The sequence below is a fragment of the Citrus clementina genome, unplaced genomic scaffold (assembly GCF_000493195.1).
Source record: "Citrus clementina cultivar Clemenules unplaced genomic scaffold, Citrus_clementina_v1.0 scaffold_6, whole genome shotgun sequence".
NCBI lineage: Eukaryota > Viridiplantae > Streptophyta > Magnoliopsida > Sapindales > Rutaceae > Citrus > Citrus x clementina.
The window spans coordinates 9,558,402-9,577,800 of NW_006262139.1; the positions used below are offsets into that span (position 1 = coordinate 9,558,402).

The 19,399-nt window shown below is 33.1% G+C and overlaps 1 protein-coding gene across 8 annotated transcripts; it reads right to left on the reverse strand.

The window, feature by feature from the left end:
- Positions 1-10,544: 10,544 nt before the first annotated feature.
- Positions 10,545-18,555, reverse strand: LOC18038706 (nuclear poly(A) polymerase 1). Of its 8 annotated transcripts, none has more exons than XM_006428660.2 (12): positions 17,891-18,555; positions 17,724-17,801; positions 17,371-17,478; positions 16,869-16,931; positions 16,609-16,770; positions 14,755-14,868; positions 14,576-14,638; positions 14,122-14,451; positions 13,585-13,755; positions 12,548-13,498; positions 11,212-11,285; positions 10,545-10,904 (listed from the first exon to the last, which is right to left on the reverse strand). In XM_006428660.2, exons 1-12 carry the CDS (start codon positions 17,987-17,989, stop codon positions 10,871-10,873), a joined length of 2,247 nt encoding a protein of 748 aa, XP_006428723.1. In that variant the 5' UTR covers positions 17,990-18,555; the 3' UTR covers positions 10,545-10,870. The 8 variants fall into 8 exon arrangements, with proteins under 8 accessions (XP_006428723.1, XP_006428722.1, XP_024037387.1 ...); XM_006428659.2 differs by having other exon boundaries at positions 12,548-13,396; positions 13,531-13,755; XM_024181619.1 differs by having other exon boundaries at positions 13,585-13,779.
- Positions 18,556-19,399: the final 844 nt, after the last annotated feature.

Genomic DNA, 19,399 nt, shown 5'->3' on the forward strand with positions numbered 1-19,399 from the left:
TTAGCTTTTTTTTTTAAAAAAAAATCTTTTTCAAATTAGTTTCTAATCTTGCATTTATTTAGATGAAAATGATAATTAAGATTCAAATTAGTTTTTAATCTTTCAGGGAGTTTTTCATTACTAAATAAAAATTTTATAATGTGTTTTGTCATCATAAAAAAGCCGGAGATTGTTAGCCTATATGGCTATAAAATGATAATTTTGATGATAATAAATCACATGTTTTGGATAAATAAGGAATTACACATTATGTTTTTTTAAACAAGAAAATGATTTATGAAATTGGTTGTTTTCAAGTTTATGGTTTAATTGAAAAGTTTTGAAAACTTTGAAATAAGCAAGTATTGTTTTAAAATTCTGGAAGTGCACCTATTTGCAAAGTTCTATAAAGATTTGGGCCATAATATAATTTTATAAAGTTTTAAGGCAAAATTATAATTTTGAAAAATAGTTGTTTCACTATAGCAAGCGGCTAACCGGATTTACCAAACTAGCAAATCGGTTATCAGGTAGAAGCTCTCCGAAGTAAAAATGACTAACCAAAAAAATGAAAAGCAACAAACCAGATGTGCAAAAATTCAAATCTTTGACTATAACGATAACATCAAGTGGCAAACCTATTAACATAAAGTGGCAAGCCGGTTATCATTAGAAAGTCAATAACGGCTAATTTTCTGCTCTAACTATAAAATGGGTTAAATCAAATTTGAATAAAGAGAGACAACTACTGTTATCAATGAGCAATCCTCTGCAATCTGAGCATAAAATTTGTGTATTAATTTCATTTATTCACACATTGAGCTTTCGTTTGTAATCATACACATTGTGTAAGAGAAATTTATTTCTAATCCTTTTTATAAAATCAAGTTGAGTGATTGTAAGTGTTGGAACACACTTGCTTTCTGTAATACTTTCATTTAAATTAATTAGTTTAATTAATTTAAGGTAAATTTGCAAAACATATCTAAATTTCGTTATAAAAAATAAATAATAAGAGAGCATAAATAAAGCCATCATGGAATGGACCCATTGATGGCGAGACTCAACTTTAAGATAAAAAATATATGCGATACACTTCGATCATTGGCCAACCTATTTGTACTAGATTCAGGCCTTGTTTAGCATTTAGATGTACTTTTTAAGTTACAACTACTGTAATAAAAATTGTAACTGTAAAATAAAAATTAATAGTATATAATAAATATGATTTTAAATAATAATTTTGATAAAGATAATAAAGATATTATAGATTTTTCATCATATATATATGGGATTAAATCAACTTTATTTCTAAGTTATAGCAGCTAGTGTTTACCAAATATTTTAGTACTATAGCTTAAAAGTTATAGTTATTTAACCTCAATATCAAACACTAAAAGGCCTTCAAGCTTCAGTATACAATATAAAGTCCATGAGTTTATTCTCTTCCATTTTTATGGGCTATTTGTTTTTTTCAATTTAATGAATTAATACGCTTAATTTTGATTAGTTAAGTCATTAAGTTTGTATGTTTTTCTAATTTAATGAAAATCTTCAGTCATTAAATTATTAAACCAATTTTTTTTTGCTTTTTATTTAATCTAAAAAGGTTGAATGGCATCATTAAAAGATGTTCTCCAAGAAATCTCTATCTAATTAATTAACTTTAATCCTTACTTAAATAAAATTTAATCCATGATAACTTGTCATAATATAGTAGTAGACTATTATTATTTTTATTTCCATATAGGGGATCTTCCAATTGAGAAGATCCATTGACCTGAGACGAATAGAAGGGTCTATCTATTTTATTTAGTTATTCAGTTAAACCAATGATTCGTTATTGGAGCAAATAGCAATAGCCATTTCATCTTATATGCTTATTTGTTTTATTTTCCAATAAGATTTACATCTTTATCTTTCATTAGTGGAAATGTTTTTATGTAGGTAATAATAACTCTGGTGGTTCGCTGTTCAAGAATTCTTGTTTAAGCAGTTCATACCATCCATACATAGTGTTTTGATCTAAGATTTCAATTCTTCTATGTTTCAACAATAGCATATTATTCCATAGAGCTAAGGTCCAAAATATAGAAGAAATAGGTGTTTCCCTTTTATTTTCTTCAAATTAACATTATTTATCTTCATAATTTTTTATGAATTTTTCATATAAAACATCATAAACAATAATAAAATTTATTAACATATACTATTCAATTGAACATGATTATGTTATAATAATGTATTATCTTATTATGTTCTTAGATATGTTTATTATTTGTTTAATATTTATAAATTGTAAAGTCATAGGAGTAAGAATTTTGATTTTTATATTTTTAAGTTTAAAAAAAAACTTAATAATTATTTTTAGTGATTAAAAAAAAACATATCCTTCATATTCAGACATTCAGCTCTATTCAGAATTCAAATTAATTTAAGTTTGTTCAGATTTTATTTAAAAGAAAAAACCCGACCTTCATATTTTTTCTTTCACTTCAAGGACCCTGCTCCCTTACATTATTTGTTAGTCGCAGACCATGAAATAACAAGTTAATAAATAAGGAGATGACACATGGAGTTCATTGGAGGGTCAAATGACTGAAGTAACAGGTTGCAAGCCGTTTGAAAAAATAGAACTTAATTTTTTCGAGCCCCAAATGTTCTAACATATGCCAGCATGCTCCAATTAATTTTTGACCAGTCATTGCACCTTCAATTTCATTTAGGGTGGGATTATTTGAACCTATCGATTTCTTCTCCATACCCTCTTTTTAATTAAGGACTTTTTATATAAATAATTTTTGAAAAAATTACTTAGCTAATCCATTCTTCTCTTTCTCTTCTCAATTTCAAAAATTCATATAAATTCATTCAGATATATTTTTTTAGCTACAAATAATTGGTATCACTAATTAAAAGGGACATGACCTACCAATTAAAAATAAACATTAACAAATTTTTATCAGCCATGAAAATTAATAATGGTTAAGAAATTAATTTTTACCAGACATAAGAGCTAATGAATATCAAGACAAAAGTTCTTATATATAAAAAAATATATATATGAAATATAGGTCATGATATACTAAGTTACAAAAATGAATTAAAAAAAGAGTGAAATTGAGTATTCGAAAATGATATTTACATCGGGTCAAACCCCGAAAATGAAACGCACCGTTTTTTATTAACTCGCAAAACGAACTGTTTTTTATTAACCCGCAAAACGCACCGTTTTGCCAAGCCTCTTTCCTTTATCAATCAACTACAACACAACCATTCAAAGTCCACAATCCGCTATCCAGAATCCAAAATCCATTCATTCACAGCCATTGGGACTGCGACCACCGACAGCCAGCCGCCGCCACTACCATCACCACTGCCACCAGTGATAAAGATTAGTAATTGTAAGTAACAAATTGAAATTTTCGACTCAACATATTATATAAAAACTAAATATGTTTTCAATTACGTAATCATTGTTTTCAAATTATAATGGAATGGAACTGGCAACCCTGTAGGAAGGTTTACTATATGTGGAACTGTTAATTTGTAAAGTGTTTGTTTAGTTGCTAAGAAAATTATTGAGAAAGGCAGAGAAAAGATAACAAGAGAAAATGAATCTGAATCATTGAATTATGATCAAATGATTTACAAGAATGTATTTATACACGCATCTCAAATCTTCTACATGCTACTTGTATTGAGTTAACAACATAATTAACTTCTTCCAGCTCAGCTGCCAAGTCGGCAGTCACAACAAACTTACTTAATCAAATTAACTAAGCTAATCACCAAGCTTAACTAACTAAACCATCTTAACTAATTCTATTATCTTAACAGCCCCCCCTCATGCTTAAGATATGGGAAGAACATTAAACTTGGACCGTAGATAATGAAACTGATCAAATGCTAATGGTTTAGTAAGAATATTTGCTACCTGATCACAACTTGGAACATGATTAATTTGCAGCTCCTTTCTAGATACATGCTCTTGAATAAAATGTAAATCAAGCTCAATATGTTTAGTCTTGGAATGATACTTAGGATTGCTAGCCAAGGCTTCTGCACTTTTGTTATCACAGAAAAGAACTCGAGACTGCAGCAAAGACATCTTTAATTATTTAAAAATATAAGTGATCCACAATACCTCTGATGTTGTTAAAGCCAATGCTCTATATTCTGATTCAACTGTGCTTCTAGACACTATATGTTGGTTATTAGAAGACCACGATATCAAGTTGTTGCCTAAGTAAAAACAATATCCCCCTACTGATTTCCTATCCTCCAGGTCTGATTCCCAATCAGCATCTGAGAAAGTTGCAAGGGTAAATGATCCAGATGAGTAAAATTGTAAACCATAATCTGTTGTATGTTGTAGATACCTCAGCACCCTTTTGCAAGTTTGCCAATGAAATACTAATGGATTAGAAAGAAATTGGCTGAGTTTGTTCACTCTGAAGACAATTTCAGGCCTTGTTAGTGTAACATAATGTATGAACAAACCGGACTCATATATAAAGAGGGGTTTTCAAAAGCTGCACCCTTGTCTTTGACCAACTTTTCTGTTGAGCTCATGGGGGTTGGGCAGCCCTTACAATTCACCATTTGAGCTTTCTTGAGCAGATCCCCAATATATTTAGTTTGTGACATGTGCAATCCTTTAACACTTGGGGTTACCTCAAGACCAAGAAAGTAATTAAATTCCCCAATATCTTTCAAGGCAAACTCTGCACCTAACTGGTGTATAACCTTCTCAACAAATTTAGGATTTGAGCCAGTGATCAATATCATCTACATAAATGAGTGCGACAATGATTTCTCCTGCCACATAATGAATAAATAATGAGGTATCTGATTTAGATGTCACAAAACCCCACTAAATCAAAGAAGTTTTTAGCCTGTCATACTAGGCTCTTGGTGTCTGTTTAAGGCCATAAAGTGCCTTGGTGATTTTACACACATGAGTTGGAAATTGAGGATTAATAAAACCCTCAGGCTGATGCATAAAAACATCTTCTGTAAGAATGACATTAAGGAAGGCATTATTGACATCTAGCTGCCTAATTGTCCAGTGATTCATAACAGTAAGACTCAAAATCATTATGATTGTGCAGAGCTTTACAACTGGACTAAATGTTTAAAAAAATCCACATCTTGTCTCTAATGAAACCCCTCGGCAACTAATCTTGCTTTGTACTTTGATATGCTACCATTAGGATTATATTTAACTCTGAACACCCATTTGTTTCCAACAATCTTCCCAGCTGTTTCTGGAGGGATAAGAACCCAGGTTTCATTATTTTGTAACGCATCAAATTACTCTTCCACTGTTAAGTATGTTTTGGGCTTAAACACACCGACTTTTGATATGGTAGTCATGGGATAAACATTCTAAACTGGTGGTGCTTGTACTGGTTGATGACCTTGTATGTGGGTGACGAGTTTTGAGAAGAATGTCTTGGAGATTAATGTGTTGAAGGTGTATGGGCATGACTAGAATCAGGTTCTGCATCCGGAAGTGAAGAAATGACAGAGGATTGTGCATTGTTGCTATCTTAAATGACTTCTATAATTGGAATACTTGAGAAGGAAACTTGATTTAGTTAGACTGATGGCATTTGTGAATAAGGCTTTGTAGAAGGAAAGAGTTCAGAATAAGGGAATTCTGATTCATTGAACTGGACATGTCTAGCAATGTATGTTTTACCAGTGGAATCAAGACATTTATATCCCTTCTGTATAGGACTATAACCAATCATTAGGCATTTTTGTCTGTGAAAATTGAGTTTATGCTTATTATAAAGGTTGAGAAGAGGAAAACAAGAGCAACCAAATGTTCTAAGGAATTTATAGTCTGGTAATCGGCCATGAAGTTTTGTATTAGATGAAACATTATTCAACATTGGTGTTGGCATTTTGTTAATGAGAAAAGAAGCTGTATGAAATGATTCCCACCAAAAAGATAAAGGCATTTTGGCTGGAGCTAGAAGTGTCAATCCAGTTTCTACAATATGCCTATGCTTTCTCTCAACTACACCACTTTGGTAATGTGTGTGAGGACAACTGTATCTAAAATGTACCCCTTTTGTCTTAAGAAATTGTTCAAAGCTTTTCTATTCCCCTCCTCAGTCAAACTATAGACTTCAAAGAGAGATCAAGTTGTTTTTCAACTAAGGTTTTGAAATACTTGAATGTATCTAAAACCTCTGACTTAAGGGTTATGGGAAAAATCATGCAGTACCTGCTGTAGTCATCTACAAAACTCATGTAATATCTATATCCATGTAGTGATGGTATAGATGCTGGACCCCAAAGATCAGTATGCACAAGTTCTAAAGGAGCTTTTGTTTTGATGCTTGTGAAGTAGAAAGGAAATTGATGAATTTTACCATATTGACAAGCATCACAAAAATCAGGAACAGATACAGGATAATGAGATGCAAGAGAAGATAATATGCTCTTTAATACATGTTTATTAGAATGACCAAATCTTTAGTGTAACCTATTGGCAGACATCACTGAATTGGCAGTGCTTATATGACTCTGAGGATTAATGGTTTGAGTACAAGCTTTATTCAAAGATAAACCAAAAAGATTACAAGCTGACTAGTTGAAAACAGAAAACACAGAACAAGGATTATTGCTGGTAACACATGAACTTGAGAGCTAATAGGACTTCCAGCAATAGCCAAATCATCAGTTATTGTTTTCAATTTTCCAAAGAATTCAGTCATAGACATTGAACCTGTTATATGATTATTAAGCATCATCTTGAGGTGAACCTTTTTAGCAAAAGTTTCATATCCAAATTGTTATTCAAGACTAGTCCAGAGTTTAAGTGAAGTTTTAGAGTTTACAACAAGATTGAGAATCTCAAGATTTATAGAAGACAGCATCCAACTCAACAACATATGATCCTTCCTCTTCCAAGTAGTGAATGGTGGATTTGTTTGAGTTTCAATTTCAGAGTTTTCTGATTCATTTTGATTTGGAGCTATCAAGATGATCTTCAAGACCAATTGCACGCACTGAAGAGAGAATCTGAGATTTCCAGATTGTGTAGTTTGATCAATCGAGCTTAATAGGTGAAGTGAAAGTAAATGAAGAAACATAGGTTGCTGTGTTTGAATTTGAGCTTAGAGACGCCATTTTTGCTTTTAGTTGAGCTCTAATACCATGTTAATTTGCAAAGTGTTTGTTTGGTTTCTAAGAAAATTACAGAGAAAGGCAGAGAAAAGATAATAAGAGAAAATGAATCTGAATCATCAAATTTGAGCTAACAACATAACTAACTTCCTCCAGCTCAGCTGCCAAGTCAGCAGTCACAACAAACTTACTTAATCAAATTAACTAAGCTAATAACCAAGCTTAACTAACTAAACCATCTTAACTAATTCTATTATCTTAACAGGAACTATCACTTTGGACATTATGCTTTAACTAAATCTGCCAGCCTCCCTTGTTCAATTATTTATTCGATTCTGCAGGTACGTTATATTTCTTCCTAGTGTTTTGGCATAACAAAATTGAAAGAGAAAGATGGGTTCTACAGAAGGAAGATAACAGCTTGAGGGGTTTTGCAGTTGGGGTTATGTAGTTGGGTTCTATGGTGAAGCAAAAATTGAAAGAGAAAGATGAGTTTTTTTTATTATTATTATTACAAGAGAAAGATGAGTTTGATACAGAGCTATAATACTCAAGCAAAACGACGTCGTTTGAAGGAAAATTGAAACAAAAAAAAATCCACAAACGACGTCGTTTTACTAAAGCTTCGGGCCTTGACTTCGGGTTTGACCCGAGGCATCTATCAGCGCCGTTGAGTATTTAGTTCGTAAAATGGGTGAGTGAGAGAGAATATGCAATTGTAAGGTAGAGGGAAAAAGAGATTAGTGAAGGATAATTTTGAGATTTTTAAATTATAGATTTTGAATAATAAATTTTCTTTTACATTGGTGGGTTCAAATAACCCCATCCTTCGATTTATTTTGTTGTTACATCTAGCAATGTTAGTTTGAAAGACTATTATACATACCCCTTGAATTGATTTGTACGATTAATAAAATAGCCATTACAAGAGATATTACGACAAATTTTTTAATGTTCACTCGATTTGTTCAAAACAAATCAAAGACTAGATTTTTTGGGAATAATTAAGTTATTTTTTTTGAAATACACTTTTTTTTAATATCTTTTATAGTTTCGAACATTTTGGACAAATTTTATGAAAATTGGAGTCAAGTTAGACACCAAAACATGAGATTATAAATTCAATTTATAAAAAAAAGTTCCTAAAAAATCTTGACATTTTTTCTTTGTTTAAATTTCTCATTAAGAAATGTTAACTATAATTTTTTCTTGGCACTGGTATATAAATCACTTTCAGAAATATGCTTATATTTATATTAAAAAAATTATTGAAAATGTTCTTTTCTAAGTATTATTTTGTGAAACACAGAATTATCAAGGGTGAGTTTGTCTTTATATATTGAAAAAGTACTGTAAGGTAATACAATTATTTACTTGGTCAAATATCCAAATTATTGAAGTTTGTGTGTGTGTGTGTAATACACTATTAAAGCACATGACTTAATAACATGTCCGCATTAAAAAAAAAAAAGAGGGCCCCTTACACTTGAGAATGATTATATGTGTATATGTGTGCGAGTATGTTTGTATGTATGTATATATAATTATTCTTAGTTGTGAGCGCCCTCATTATTTTTTTTGGTAATGCGGACACGTTGTTAAGCCGTGCAACTTAATAGAGTTAATTTACAATACACTATTAAACTTTGCAGTTTAAAAGTATTAAAAAGTAATTCTATTAAATTATATGGCTTAACAGCGTGTCCGTGTGGGAAAAAAAAAAGAGAAAGCCATATATATGTATATAACACAAAGGACCCATTTGGGATTGCTTTTGAGAGGGTTAAAAGTGATTTTAAAAATTTTAAAAATAATTTTAGTGTTTGGTAAAAAAAATTCAAAATCACTTTTGTCAACACCAGCTCCTCTTACAGCTGATTTCAAAAAGCAGAAAAGGAGTAGCTTTTAAATTTTAATTTTGAGAATCAATTTTATCCTTTAATACAATTCCATAAATATCCTTAAAATTATTTTCTAAACCCAAAATGATCCTTATTCAAATTGGAAACAAAATCAATATTTTAATAAATTTTTATTATAATTCATCAATATAAATTTATTGATATCAATTTGTTGGTTGAATTATTATTAAATTTGTTTCACTGTATTATAAATTTAATTATCAATTCTTTTAAGATTAAAAATAAAAAATAAAATTAATATATTATAAATTTTATTTTTAGTAAAAATTATTATAATACACAATTAAAATTTTTATACGTACATATTTTTATAAGTATAAGTAAATTTTATCCTACATTATGTACATTTTATTCATTTGTTTTCTTTCAGTAGGTTAATAATAAAATTTATTAAACGTCTATAACTGCTTTCAAAACTCACAGTACTTTTAAAAACAAAACTTACCAAACACTTAACTGATTTTTTTCACAGCTGATTATTTCTATAGAACAGCTAATAGCAATTATTTTAGAAGTTATAGCATTCCCAAATTTGCCCAAAATGTGATAAATGATGACTTATAAAGCATGATGCGACAAATGATGGTTGTATTTTCATTTCGGTGGAAATTAGTCCTATTTTCCACCACTGATTTTTCTTGCTTCCATTAATTTTCTCCGTTTGATTCAGCCAACAAATACAACGAATAATAGCAGCGTGTTGTTATGATTATCGAGCTTAATCAATATACAGATTTAAATAACTTCAATTTATTGAAAGAAAGAGTAGACAAAACCCAACTAACATTATCTTTTAGGTCTCTTATTTTAGTCCTAAATTATAATGTAAAATTAAAATCTTATTTATTTTTACAAAATTAACATCTTATTTATTTTTACTGCAAGAGCTCCAACTAGGTAACAGGCTTCGATAATTTTTTAGATATACTTTCTAGAGAGCTTCGTTTTCCAATAATTGGACAGGTCAAGTTGTAAATGTTTATGTAACATTTAGCAATATGAAGTGCAAAAAGCTTAAACAAATAGATCTTCACATTAGAAGGGGTAAAAATCTTGTTGGTACAATTTCTTTTAAAATATGCTTGACAAAATTTAAAACGATGTATTGTTAGATATTATGAATTGGATCCTTCTAAGTTACATGCATGTACCTTGCAACCCTCTCACATGAATAGTATCCATATACTATTCATGTGAGAGGATTGTAAGGTACATACATGTAACTTAACATTACCCATACAAATTTAGAAATTGTGTACCTCAATAACACCAATACCACAATGCTTACAAAATTTGAATGCAAAATTTTACATAAATTAGCTTCGTTATTCGATCATATATTATGATCGATATTTGATTGAACGGCGCAAAATATACCACATTTTTTGGGATACAATTATACGAACTTCATATAGCAATGATAAAGAACCCACTCTTGTTCCACGAGTAAATAAAAATTGAAATATTTTAATAGATACCCCATGAAGTTTGAATTAATGACACAATTACCCCAAAATTTTGCCTGGGTAGGATTATGCTCATTGATAGGGTGCATATAATTTCAAACAGGCTTGTTATTTTGTTAATACAAAGTAGAACGGCTGCTGCCTAACAACCACATTCATATGACAATCAATACACATTAACTACGAACAAAAGTAGAAGAAATGCGCTAAAAAATTATTGATCATTAATACTTACTACTATTACAACAGTAGAAAATAAAATTGTATACTTCATGCTATACACAGATTTTAACAAGTCATCCAGATGAAGTAATGCTCGAGGCTCCAGCTGAGACTTGAAGTCCCCTGAAATCCCCTTTACGTCGCCTTGTTCAAGGAAGTGAAGTTCAACCTGCGAACAGAAGAAGGTAACATATTCAGATGCTTGTTTAAAAGAATGGAATAGTCAAATGCAGTCAATCCAGGGGAAGCGTAATAGACTCACTTTATAAGATTCATTTGGACTTTTGGACAAAAAAGTTAAAACTAAAAATAAAGAAATTGTAGAAGAGTATAAAGAAAAGATAGCAGTCAAGGAAAAAGATGAAACTATAGTACATTCTGAATCATTAAAATACAATCGATTGCAAAAACACAATCAATTGCATCGTATGAACAAGTTGACTTATTCTTTGATAAAAATTGGAACCATTAGTTACCTGATTAGCGGCTTACGCTGCGGCACAGGTGCAGAAGGGATCACATTTGAGAAAGGCGCTGTCAGTTCCACAGGCTTAAATGAATGAAACAGAGAATTTGGGGGGGGGAGGGGAAACAACAGTCAGTTCACTTGCAGTGATGATAGCAAGATAATCCGCATAGCATATTAGCAAAAGACTGAATTATTGTATATTTTTTTATTTTTCAATAGCATCTAAAAACAGTCTGTGTTCTCCATCAAATGTCACTTTATTAACTCTCTCTAGCTGTTACAGTCATCCTGACCAGATCTAATACCACATTGGTGCACACTTATTAGTGAATATCACCTGACGAACTAAAGAGCTTTCATATTGCAATGACTATAATCAAAACAAAATCACTTACACCTTGCTCCTACAAAATTTAATGTCTATTTTCATTATTTCATGCCTGTAGTCTAGGGGTGGCAAAAATACCCACCCAGTACGAACCTGGACCACACCCGGGCATTGTGGGTTGGGTATTACCCGGCTCGGGTATGAAGCCGGGCCAGTCTTGACATCACTTGATAAACCCAGAACCCAGATTTTATTAAAAAAATTATTATAAAATATATTATTTTAAATATTTATATTTATTTGACTCATTTATTACACATATATAAAGTTTTAAACACTTAAAATTTATATTTTCATGTCAAATTTTATTGAAATAAATTTAAAACTTATAAAATTACCAAAAAAAAATATTCACATATAATATTAAAAAATATAAAATCCGGGTACCCGGATTAAAGCAAAAAGCCCGACCCGAGCATCTAAAAATATCTGGGCCAGGTCTGGGCATTGCAATACCCGGACCCGAGTTTTGCCAACCCTACTATAGTCCTTTTCCTTACGAAGGAAAAAAGATAAAAATTAGTTACTCCCTAAGGTTGAAAAATTCAGAAACCTATGACATTTTCTCAAATAAATGTAACCAAAATGGAGCCAAATAACTGTAAGCATAATAGGGTTGAAAATCAGAGCAGAACAATCCAGTGAGATAATTATATAGAACGGGTAAACTTTGATTTACCCCCCACTTAGAATGACAATCTTTAATTTACACCCAGGGTTTAAAACATCAATTTATCCCCATTTACTGTTGACAAGACAAAAATAAAGTTAATAATCACACCGCCCATTAGCCTGCATCTTTCCAACAAAAATGGGGGTAAATTGATATTTTCACTCTTTTGGGGGATAAGTTGAAGATTATCATTCTTATTGGGGGCTAAAAAGAAATTTATCCTTATAGAAATGTTGAAACTTTAAAGGCACCAATTGAAGTTATAAGGTTAGCAGACAAGACCTCAAGCTCCCCTAAGCCCCCATTTGGGGATAAAGCAGAGGAAGAACTGCCTCCATTCATTGATGTTAGTGTTGCTTCTGCTGCTATATTTACTGCACAAGACCCCAAAGAGTTGTTTTGTGTGCTCCCTGCAAAATCTTTGGCTTGATTTTTAAGTTCCAAATCATCTTCAAGCTGATCAAGTTCTAGTGGAAAAGCTTGGTCAGCAACATATGGACCAGACATTATCTTCTCAATTGCCAGCTTTTCAGCATCTTTAGAGTTTGATGAATTAAATGATAGGCCTTTATTACGAGGATCACCTATCATGGGTCCATCTACTTTACCATTATGCGAGGAAACCTCCACTGAATTTCTAGAACCTCTTATGCTGTCTGTCAAATTATTCTCAACTTTTTCTCTATTTGATCCCGCTAACTCATTTGCGTCCATATGTTCAAACTGTAAATTTATAGAAGATGAACTTATCGTGCTCATAATAGGGCTACCCTCACGAAATTCCCCACTAGAGGAAGGCATTGTGGCATGGCACTTGGCATTTCTCAAGTGAGTATCTACATTATCATCCGTCTGTTTTCTCTTCCTTCCATCATCTGCTCCTGGTTTAGTATGGCTTGACACCTTACGTTCCAAAGCCCGCCTACTATCCCAAGTTCCTTTTGAAGGACGAGAAGGTCGAACCCCACCCGGAAATACAAAGTTAGGTAAGTTCCTACGTGTAACATGAGCAACACTAATCTGCATTCCAGGCTTCCGTAACGTGTACATGCTGACAGCTTGCTTAAACTCCTTCACAGTTAACCTAATATCAAACTGTTCACCTTCACCAACAGGAACTCCTTGTTTCCGCTGCAAGCCCATGAAGTATGAGCAATATAAAGGTTTTGATTTGTCAGAAAAATCACCTGGATGCGGGTGGCACTGAAGCATATTGTAAGTATGCCTTTCAATCTAAGTCACAGAAATAACAAAATTAGGGTCACCTTTATAGAAGTGAAAAATGCAAACAGCCATGCATGAAGAGTTGTGGCATTAACCTTCAATGTAAGCTGACGGAGCCGAGACTCAACCCAACCTTTCCAATTTCTTAAATCATCAGCATTTTCTGCAGAGATATCTATCCGTAGATAATTTTTATATGCTTCAAAAAAGGTGAAAGGCTCAAAAAGTGTATCCCAATCAACATCAGCTTCATTTTTTTCCATAGCCTGCAATCTCAAATAAACATAAGCCTAAATTCAATCATATAACCATATATGCAGAGATGATCATTATCAAAACAAGAACGTCAATCTTTCCCCTGTGCTCCAAAGTAAGGCTCAATATAGCAGACTTGATGGAACCCATTTCAGAAAGATAATTCCATTTATCCATGTTATAGTTCTGGGCACTCCAAGTCACCAGAACAACTTAGTAATGTAGTAAAAACATATTGATACAAAAGGCGGCGTTCAAGAGAATTTTACATGAATTAAACGAACAGCAAAAACATTTATGGAATTTGTTATCTCCCGATTCACATGCCACCCTGAAATGGAAAAATGAGAAATAGCCGCTTGTACCATGGATCATACCTCACAAATTTCATGTCCTCGCTGAAATTCATCCATCATAATCCGCAAGGTACTTGTTGACACATTATAGCTGGAATTCATGCAAGGATAAGCTGGAGTTATTATAGGCATCAAATGATACTTGTCCTTCGGATTTCTTCTCGGATCCCAAACTTGAAGACCAAGTGACCCCTCCTCTATGGCACAAAGCAAGACTGGATTTGGCCAGCGCCACTGAGTATAAACCCTGAAGAACCGAGAAACCAACATACTGGGCACTGCATTAGGATATAGTTGACATATCCGAGCAACAAGCAATGCCCAGTTTATACCACCAAGAAACCCCGCAACCTGTTCATGACAAAACAAACAGTACCACAAGTGGAGTACTAATCAAAACTATGAAATCGAACAGTGCGAACCATAGTTAATTAAGGGACGTATTCAAATCTTCTCAATAAGTGATCTTCCGTACATTTGAATAAACACCACGACGCTTAGCCCAAAATCTCATGCATCTCAATGTCGTGCGGAAATTCTACACCACAAGAAACAGAAACATACACACAGACAACATAATAGATTAAAAAATAAATAAATAAACAGAATCTGAAATTCATTAGATCAGAAAATTTTAAAACCAATAGCCACAACCTGTATTTTTGGAACCAAACGCAAAATCTGGTCAGTAACTCTACAACCATTAAGACTACGAACTGTCTGTTCATCTGCATTCTGCAGAATTGAGTCTTGTGAAATATCTAAGTCCTGTAACAGTATTAAAATATTAGAAACGACTATTAGCGGGTACACTGTTACTCATAAATTTACAACATAAGGAATTTTATACAACATAGGAGCATGTTATCGATGAAGTAAATGATTGTTTAAAGAACTTTACTCTAGTTTTCTAAGGAGATCATGCTTGTCAGGGAAAATGCAAAGGCAAATGCTACATAAGGGAAAAAATGAATATTGAAAATGAATGAATAAATAAATAAACAGTTTAAAAAACAAAAACCAATCACAAAGCAATCACTTCGACCAAAACCAATCCTCACCACAACCTAAAATTCATAAAAATGATCTTTAAAATCTTCACCAACGTTTCCACTAGCAAGAAGTATGCCTCGTGTTCTGACTTATTGATTGACTCTACATACCTCAACCTTAACCTATCGTTACCTGTCCAAAATGTAGCAATGGTTCTAACTTCTAGTAGCAACCCCCCCTTGCCACATGAAAATACAAACTCAAAGCCAATTAGAGAATTCATCAACCTTAAGATTATTGGTGTGGCCAAGCAAATACAGAGTCCAAAGGTCCATCTTCATCTCATTTCCAATAATTAAATAGTCATCCTACCCATAGGATCTGGGAATCCCAGCTAATTCAGTCACGCTCAATTTCATAGGAGCAGCCATCTAAACAAAACTATCATCCTTTTCATCCACTATTTGAACTGTTTCATATTTATCCTTTAAGCCTGACCACAGACAGAGTATAGCTCTGACATGCATTACCGATTATGGCTTTTATAAGATTGTGATTCTGAGGACACATCCCTGCACTTATCAGAGAATATGCCTGGATATATGATAAACCTCAAAATTTGTACTCGTCACTACTCAAATTGACAGAAAATCATTGTTATTTATCTTGCTACGGTGCTTGTAGCATGTACAAGTATAAAAGTGGGCCGAAAAAAGGTGATTGGGCTATACCTACCAAGTCATTTATTTATTTTTTATTTTTTATTTTTTGCTAAGAAACAATAGATGATATATTAAACTATAAGAGAGATGCACAAAGATCAATGGGACAATAAATCCACTAAAATATGGACGAGAAGCCCAAAGAAAAAGAAAAGAACGTAATATACAGAGCAAAAATAGCCCAAAAACCCAAAAACATCACAGCTTGCTGTGGATGCAACCCTTTTAGGATACAGCAGCTTACCAAATAAGGAAAATAGAAAGGAAAGAAATATCTTTAATTCAGCAGTAACAACAGCCCAGACGGAAGCCCAGAACTTCACTTTGTCCTATAGATCTTCCCTAACTACGCTATCAAAGATTCTCAGGTTTCTTTCATTCCATAAGACCAAAAAATAGCCAAGACAGCAAAGTCCCATAAAACCCCTTTTTCTTCTTCCTTTCAAGGCAGAATATCTTTCCAATAAGAGTCAGTTATTACTAATATTATGTTGATTGTTTATCAGTTAATATCTCCAAAAAGTAGAATAAGTTGCAATTGCAGAAGACAACAGTATTAGAAGTTCACTGTTTCAAGTACGGAGTTAACCATGTATACCTAACACCAGGGACACCTTGGAAATTGAAGCCATAGTAAAAACATTCCATTCCAGTGATTGAAACAATAATAATAACTAAAAAGGTAAATGAACAAATATTAATAATGTGTAACTAAAAGGCAATAAAGGAGGCATTCTTTTGTCAATGTGGAATCACAAAAGATAAGTTGTTGCTTCGATAAGCCAGCACTTACTTCAGGAATAACCCAAAGAGAGAGTCTTGCATAAAGAAGATCAATGGAAACACCACTGAACTTGAATTTCATAACTGGAACATGAGCATCAGGCACAGGGTGCAATTCTGTAACTTCAGGCATCTCTGTAAGCATTTGATGTAGCTCACCAAAGAAGTCTTCCTACAGCCAATGCAGAGAACCACTCTTAAGTTCATCAAACAATTCAACCTACACTAAAACTAAAATTGTTGAACCATCAATACAAGAGCTGATCTTACTTCTCGTGTTGCATGCCTAGGTCCCACACAAAGTGTGTCTATATCCGCACCGGGACCGTGCACCTATTAACATGAAAAATAAAAAATAAGCTTCATAAGATAGCATCTTGCTCACATATGTCTAAAATATTTCCCACATCATTTCTCTGCTTTGAGGCTTGACCATAAAAACACTTTTTTTTTTGTCTTGCATAAATCTTAATGCATGTTACACCAACAGGTTCAGAAGCAACTAAGACTTCTATAGTCACCACCAATCTTTTCTTAATATTAAGGATAATCATTGTCGCCAGAAACTTCCTATAAAACAAAACATGAACTTAATCTTCCAAAAACGAGGACAGGTTCTATTACTTTTACAAGACAACATCTCTGATTGAAATAATCCCAATTATACAAGTACAGGGACACCCAATCAATGGTCATGTAAGCATAATTAATAATCATAAGCATAGGGAAAGGAGAATCACATACAAAGTAACCTACAGAATATTTATCATACCCCAAGCCGATAAGAACCAAAGGTAAATATCTTGGCATTTGCTTCTTGAAGCAGTTGGTCGTTCAAACCTTTTGCACGGCTAATTTTCTTAACCCATATCTTCACAATCTGTTAATTTTACAACATCATAAAAAGGTTCAAAATTAGCAAAGACATTTCTGACATTCTCCATCAAAGTAAAAAACTTAAACCTAAGATTTTTCATCATTTTCCTCCCCTCTTTACCTTTATTTTTGTTCAAAATTTTTTGAACGAAACCTACCAACAAAACTGCTTGATCATGGGTGCTTGGACCATTCAGCTAACCATAAACATAACAATATAAAACTGAGAGTTCAGGAAAGAGATAAAACCTGGTCTAGTCTCCCAAGCACTTCCTCTCTACTAACAGCCTCTTCTTGACTCTCATATAAATTCACATCCCGCAAGTACTGAAACACAAAAAAAAAGTTGTGCAAAATCAATTGAAGAGCCATAACCAAAATTAAGAACAATGAATTCCAAAATTCAAAACTGAAACCTTTTCAAGCTTGCGGGTCCTCATCAAATCATCGTCCGTTGGTCCTGCCAACGATATGGGCTCTGTAATGCCCAATCGCTGCCCGTTACTGCTCCCCATTACAATTATTTTTCAAAATTCTTTTTCTGATTTTTGCTTTTTTCTTCCAATCAAAAGGGTTTTTTAATCATATATTTACTGATATATTTTTACAAACGTTTCAACTGATCTTTTTTCTTTTTCTTTTTATTCCTTGAGAAGCATCAAATTGAAATCAAATACTGTATGTAGCACAATCAATATAATAATCGTTAATTGTACAGCACTGAATGGAAGATAACAAATAAATTGGTAGGAAAAAGCACTCAATAATAATGATAATAATAACAAAAAACCAACAAACAAGGAAAATACTTGGCCTTTAACTTTCAATACGACTATAATAGAACAGAGTACACCGGACGCCAATTCAGAGGCCTATAATAAAAAACCCTAATCCTAATATCGCATGTTATAAAGAAAGCTAATCAGATACAAAAAGTACGCGCAGCGACGAGCCAGCGTCGGACGGACGAACGACAGCGATTCAGCGGCGCAGCCCAGAAAGACGGATGTGAAGGGGTCGACTGACGATCTATTAGTTTTAGCTTTAGGTCCTAAGAAGAAAAATAGATAAAAAGGCCGAAGGGCGGTTTGTCGAATTTAGGAATTTCAATATTGCTTTTTTAAAATTTTAATCATAAACCGATCGGTTTGCTGTTGGATCGGTTTGGTTTAATGAAATTAGGGATGACAAAATAACCCGGATCTGGCTCAAATCCACATAAACCTGGATAATCTGAACCGGGTTCAACCTGTACCGGATATAAATAATATCTGGATCCGGAAGTAAAATAATAAACTCGGATGTATTCAGGACCGGAACCGAAATGAGTCAACCTGTATATCCGAAACCCGGACTCGGATTTCTTTATTCTTAATATTATATTTTTAATTTTTCTTAATATAAATAGAAAAAACAAAAAGTTAAAAGAATAAAAAAGAAAAGAGGAAACCCTAGTTTATACTTTACAGCTTTCTCTCAACACAGTCGTCACCATTTTCCTCTTCTCTTCGTTAATCGAACACAGCCGCCAACTATTGCCTTTCTTGCCATCGTGGTGGCGCCGCTTTGCTGCCATCGTCGTGACGCCCCTTTGCTGCTTTGCTGCCATCACGACTGTGTTGATCATTATTGTCGTTAGTTGCCATTCAATTCGTTGATTGGTGTCAAATTGGATTCAAGTGCGGTATCAATTACCAGCCTCCAATTGTTGTTCCAGGTGGTGATCTCGCGAAGGTGTAGAGGCTGTGTGCATGATATTGAACTCAGCTTGTGAGGCCAATGTGTTTTCTCGCATTGACCACAAATTTAATTTGATGTAATGTTTAGAGGGCATAAAGAAAGGTGAATTCTTTGAAGCCCGCGAGGATCTTGCGGCTTTGGGGAAGGATTATGAGGAGGTTGGTGCTGAATTTGGTGGCGGTGAA

Bases quoted from the DNA above. Each gene is read 5' to 3' on its own strand.
- LOC18038706 (XM_024181619.1), bottom strand. From the start codon at position 17,989: ATGGGGAGCAGTAACGGGCAGCGATTGGGCATTACAGAGCCCATATCG. The intron at 17,802-17,890 runs GTTTCAGTTTTG...TTTGTGTTTCAG, and splicing joins GGACCCGCAAGCTTGAAAAG to TACTTGCGGGATGTGAATTT. The intron at 14,639-14,754 runs GTTGTGGCTATT...CTTGTGGTGTAG, and splicing joins GTTTGGTTCCAAAAATACAG to AATTTCCGCACGACATTGAG.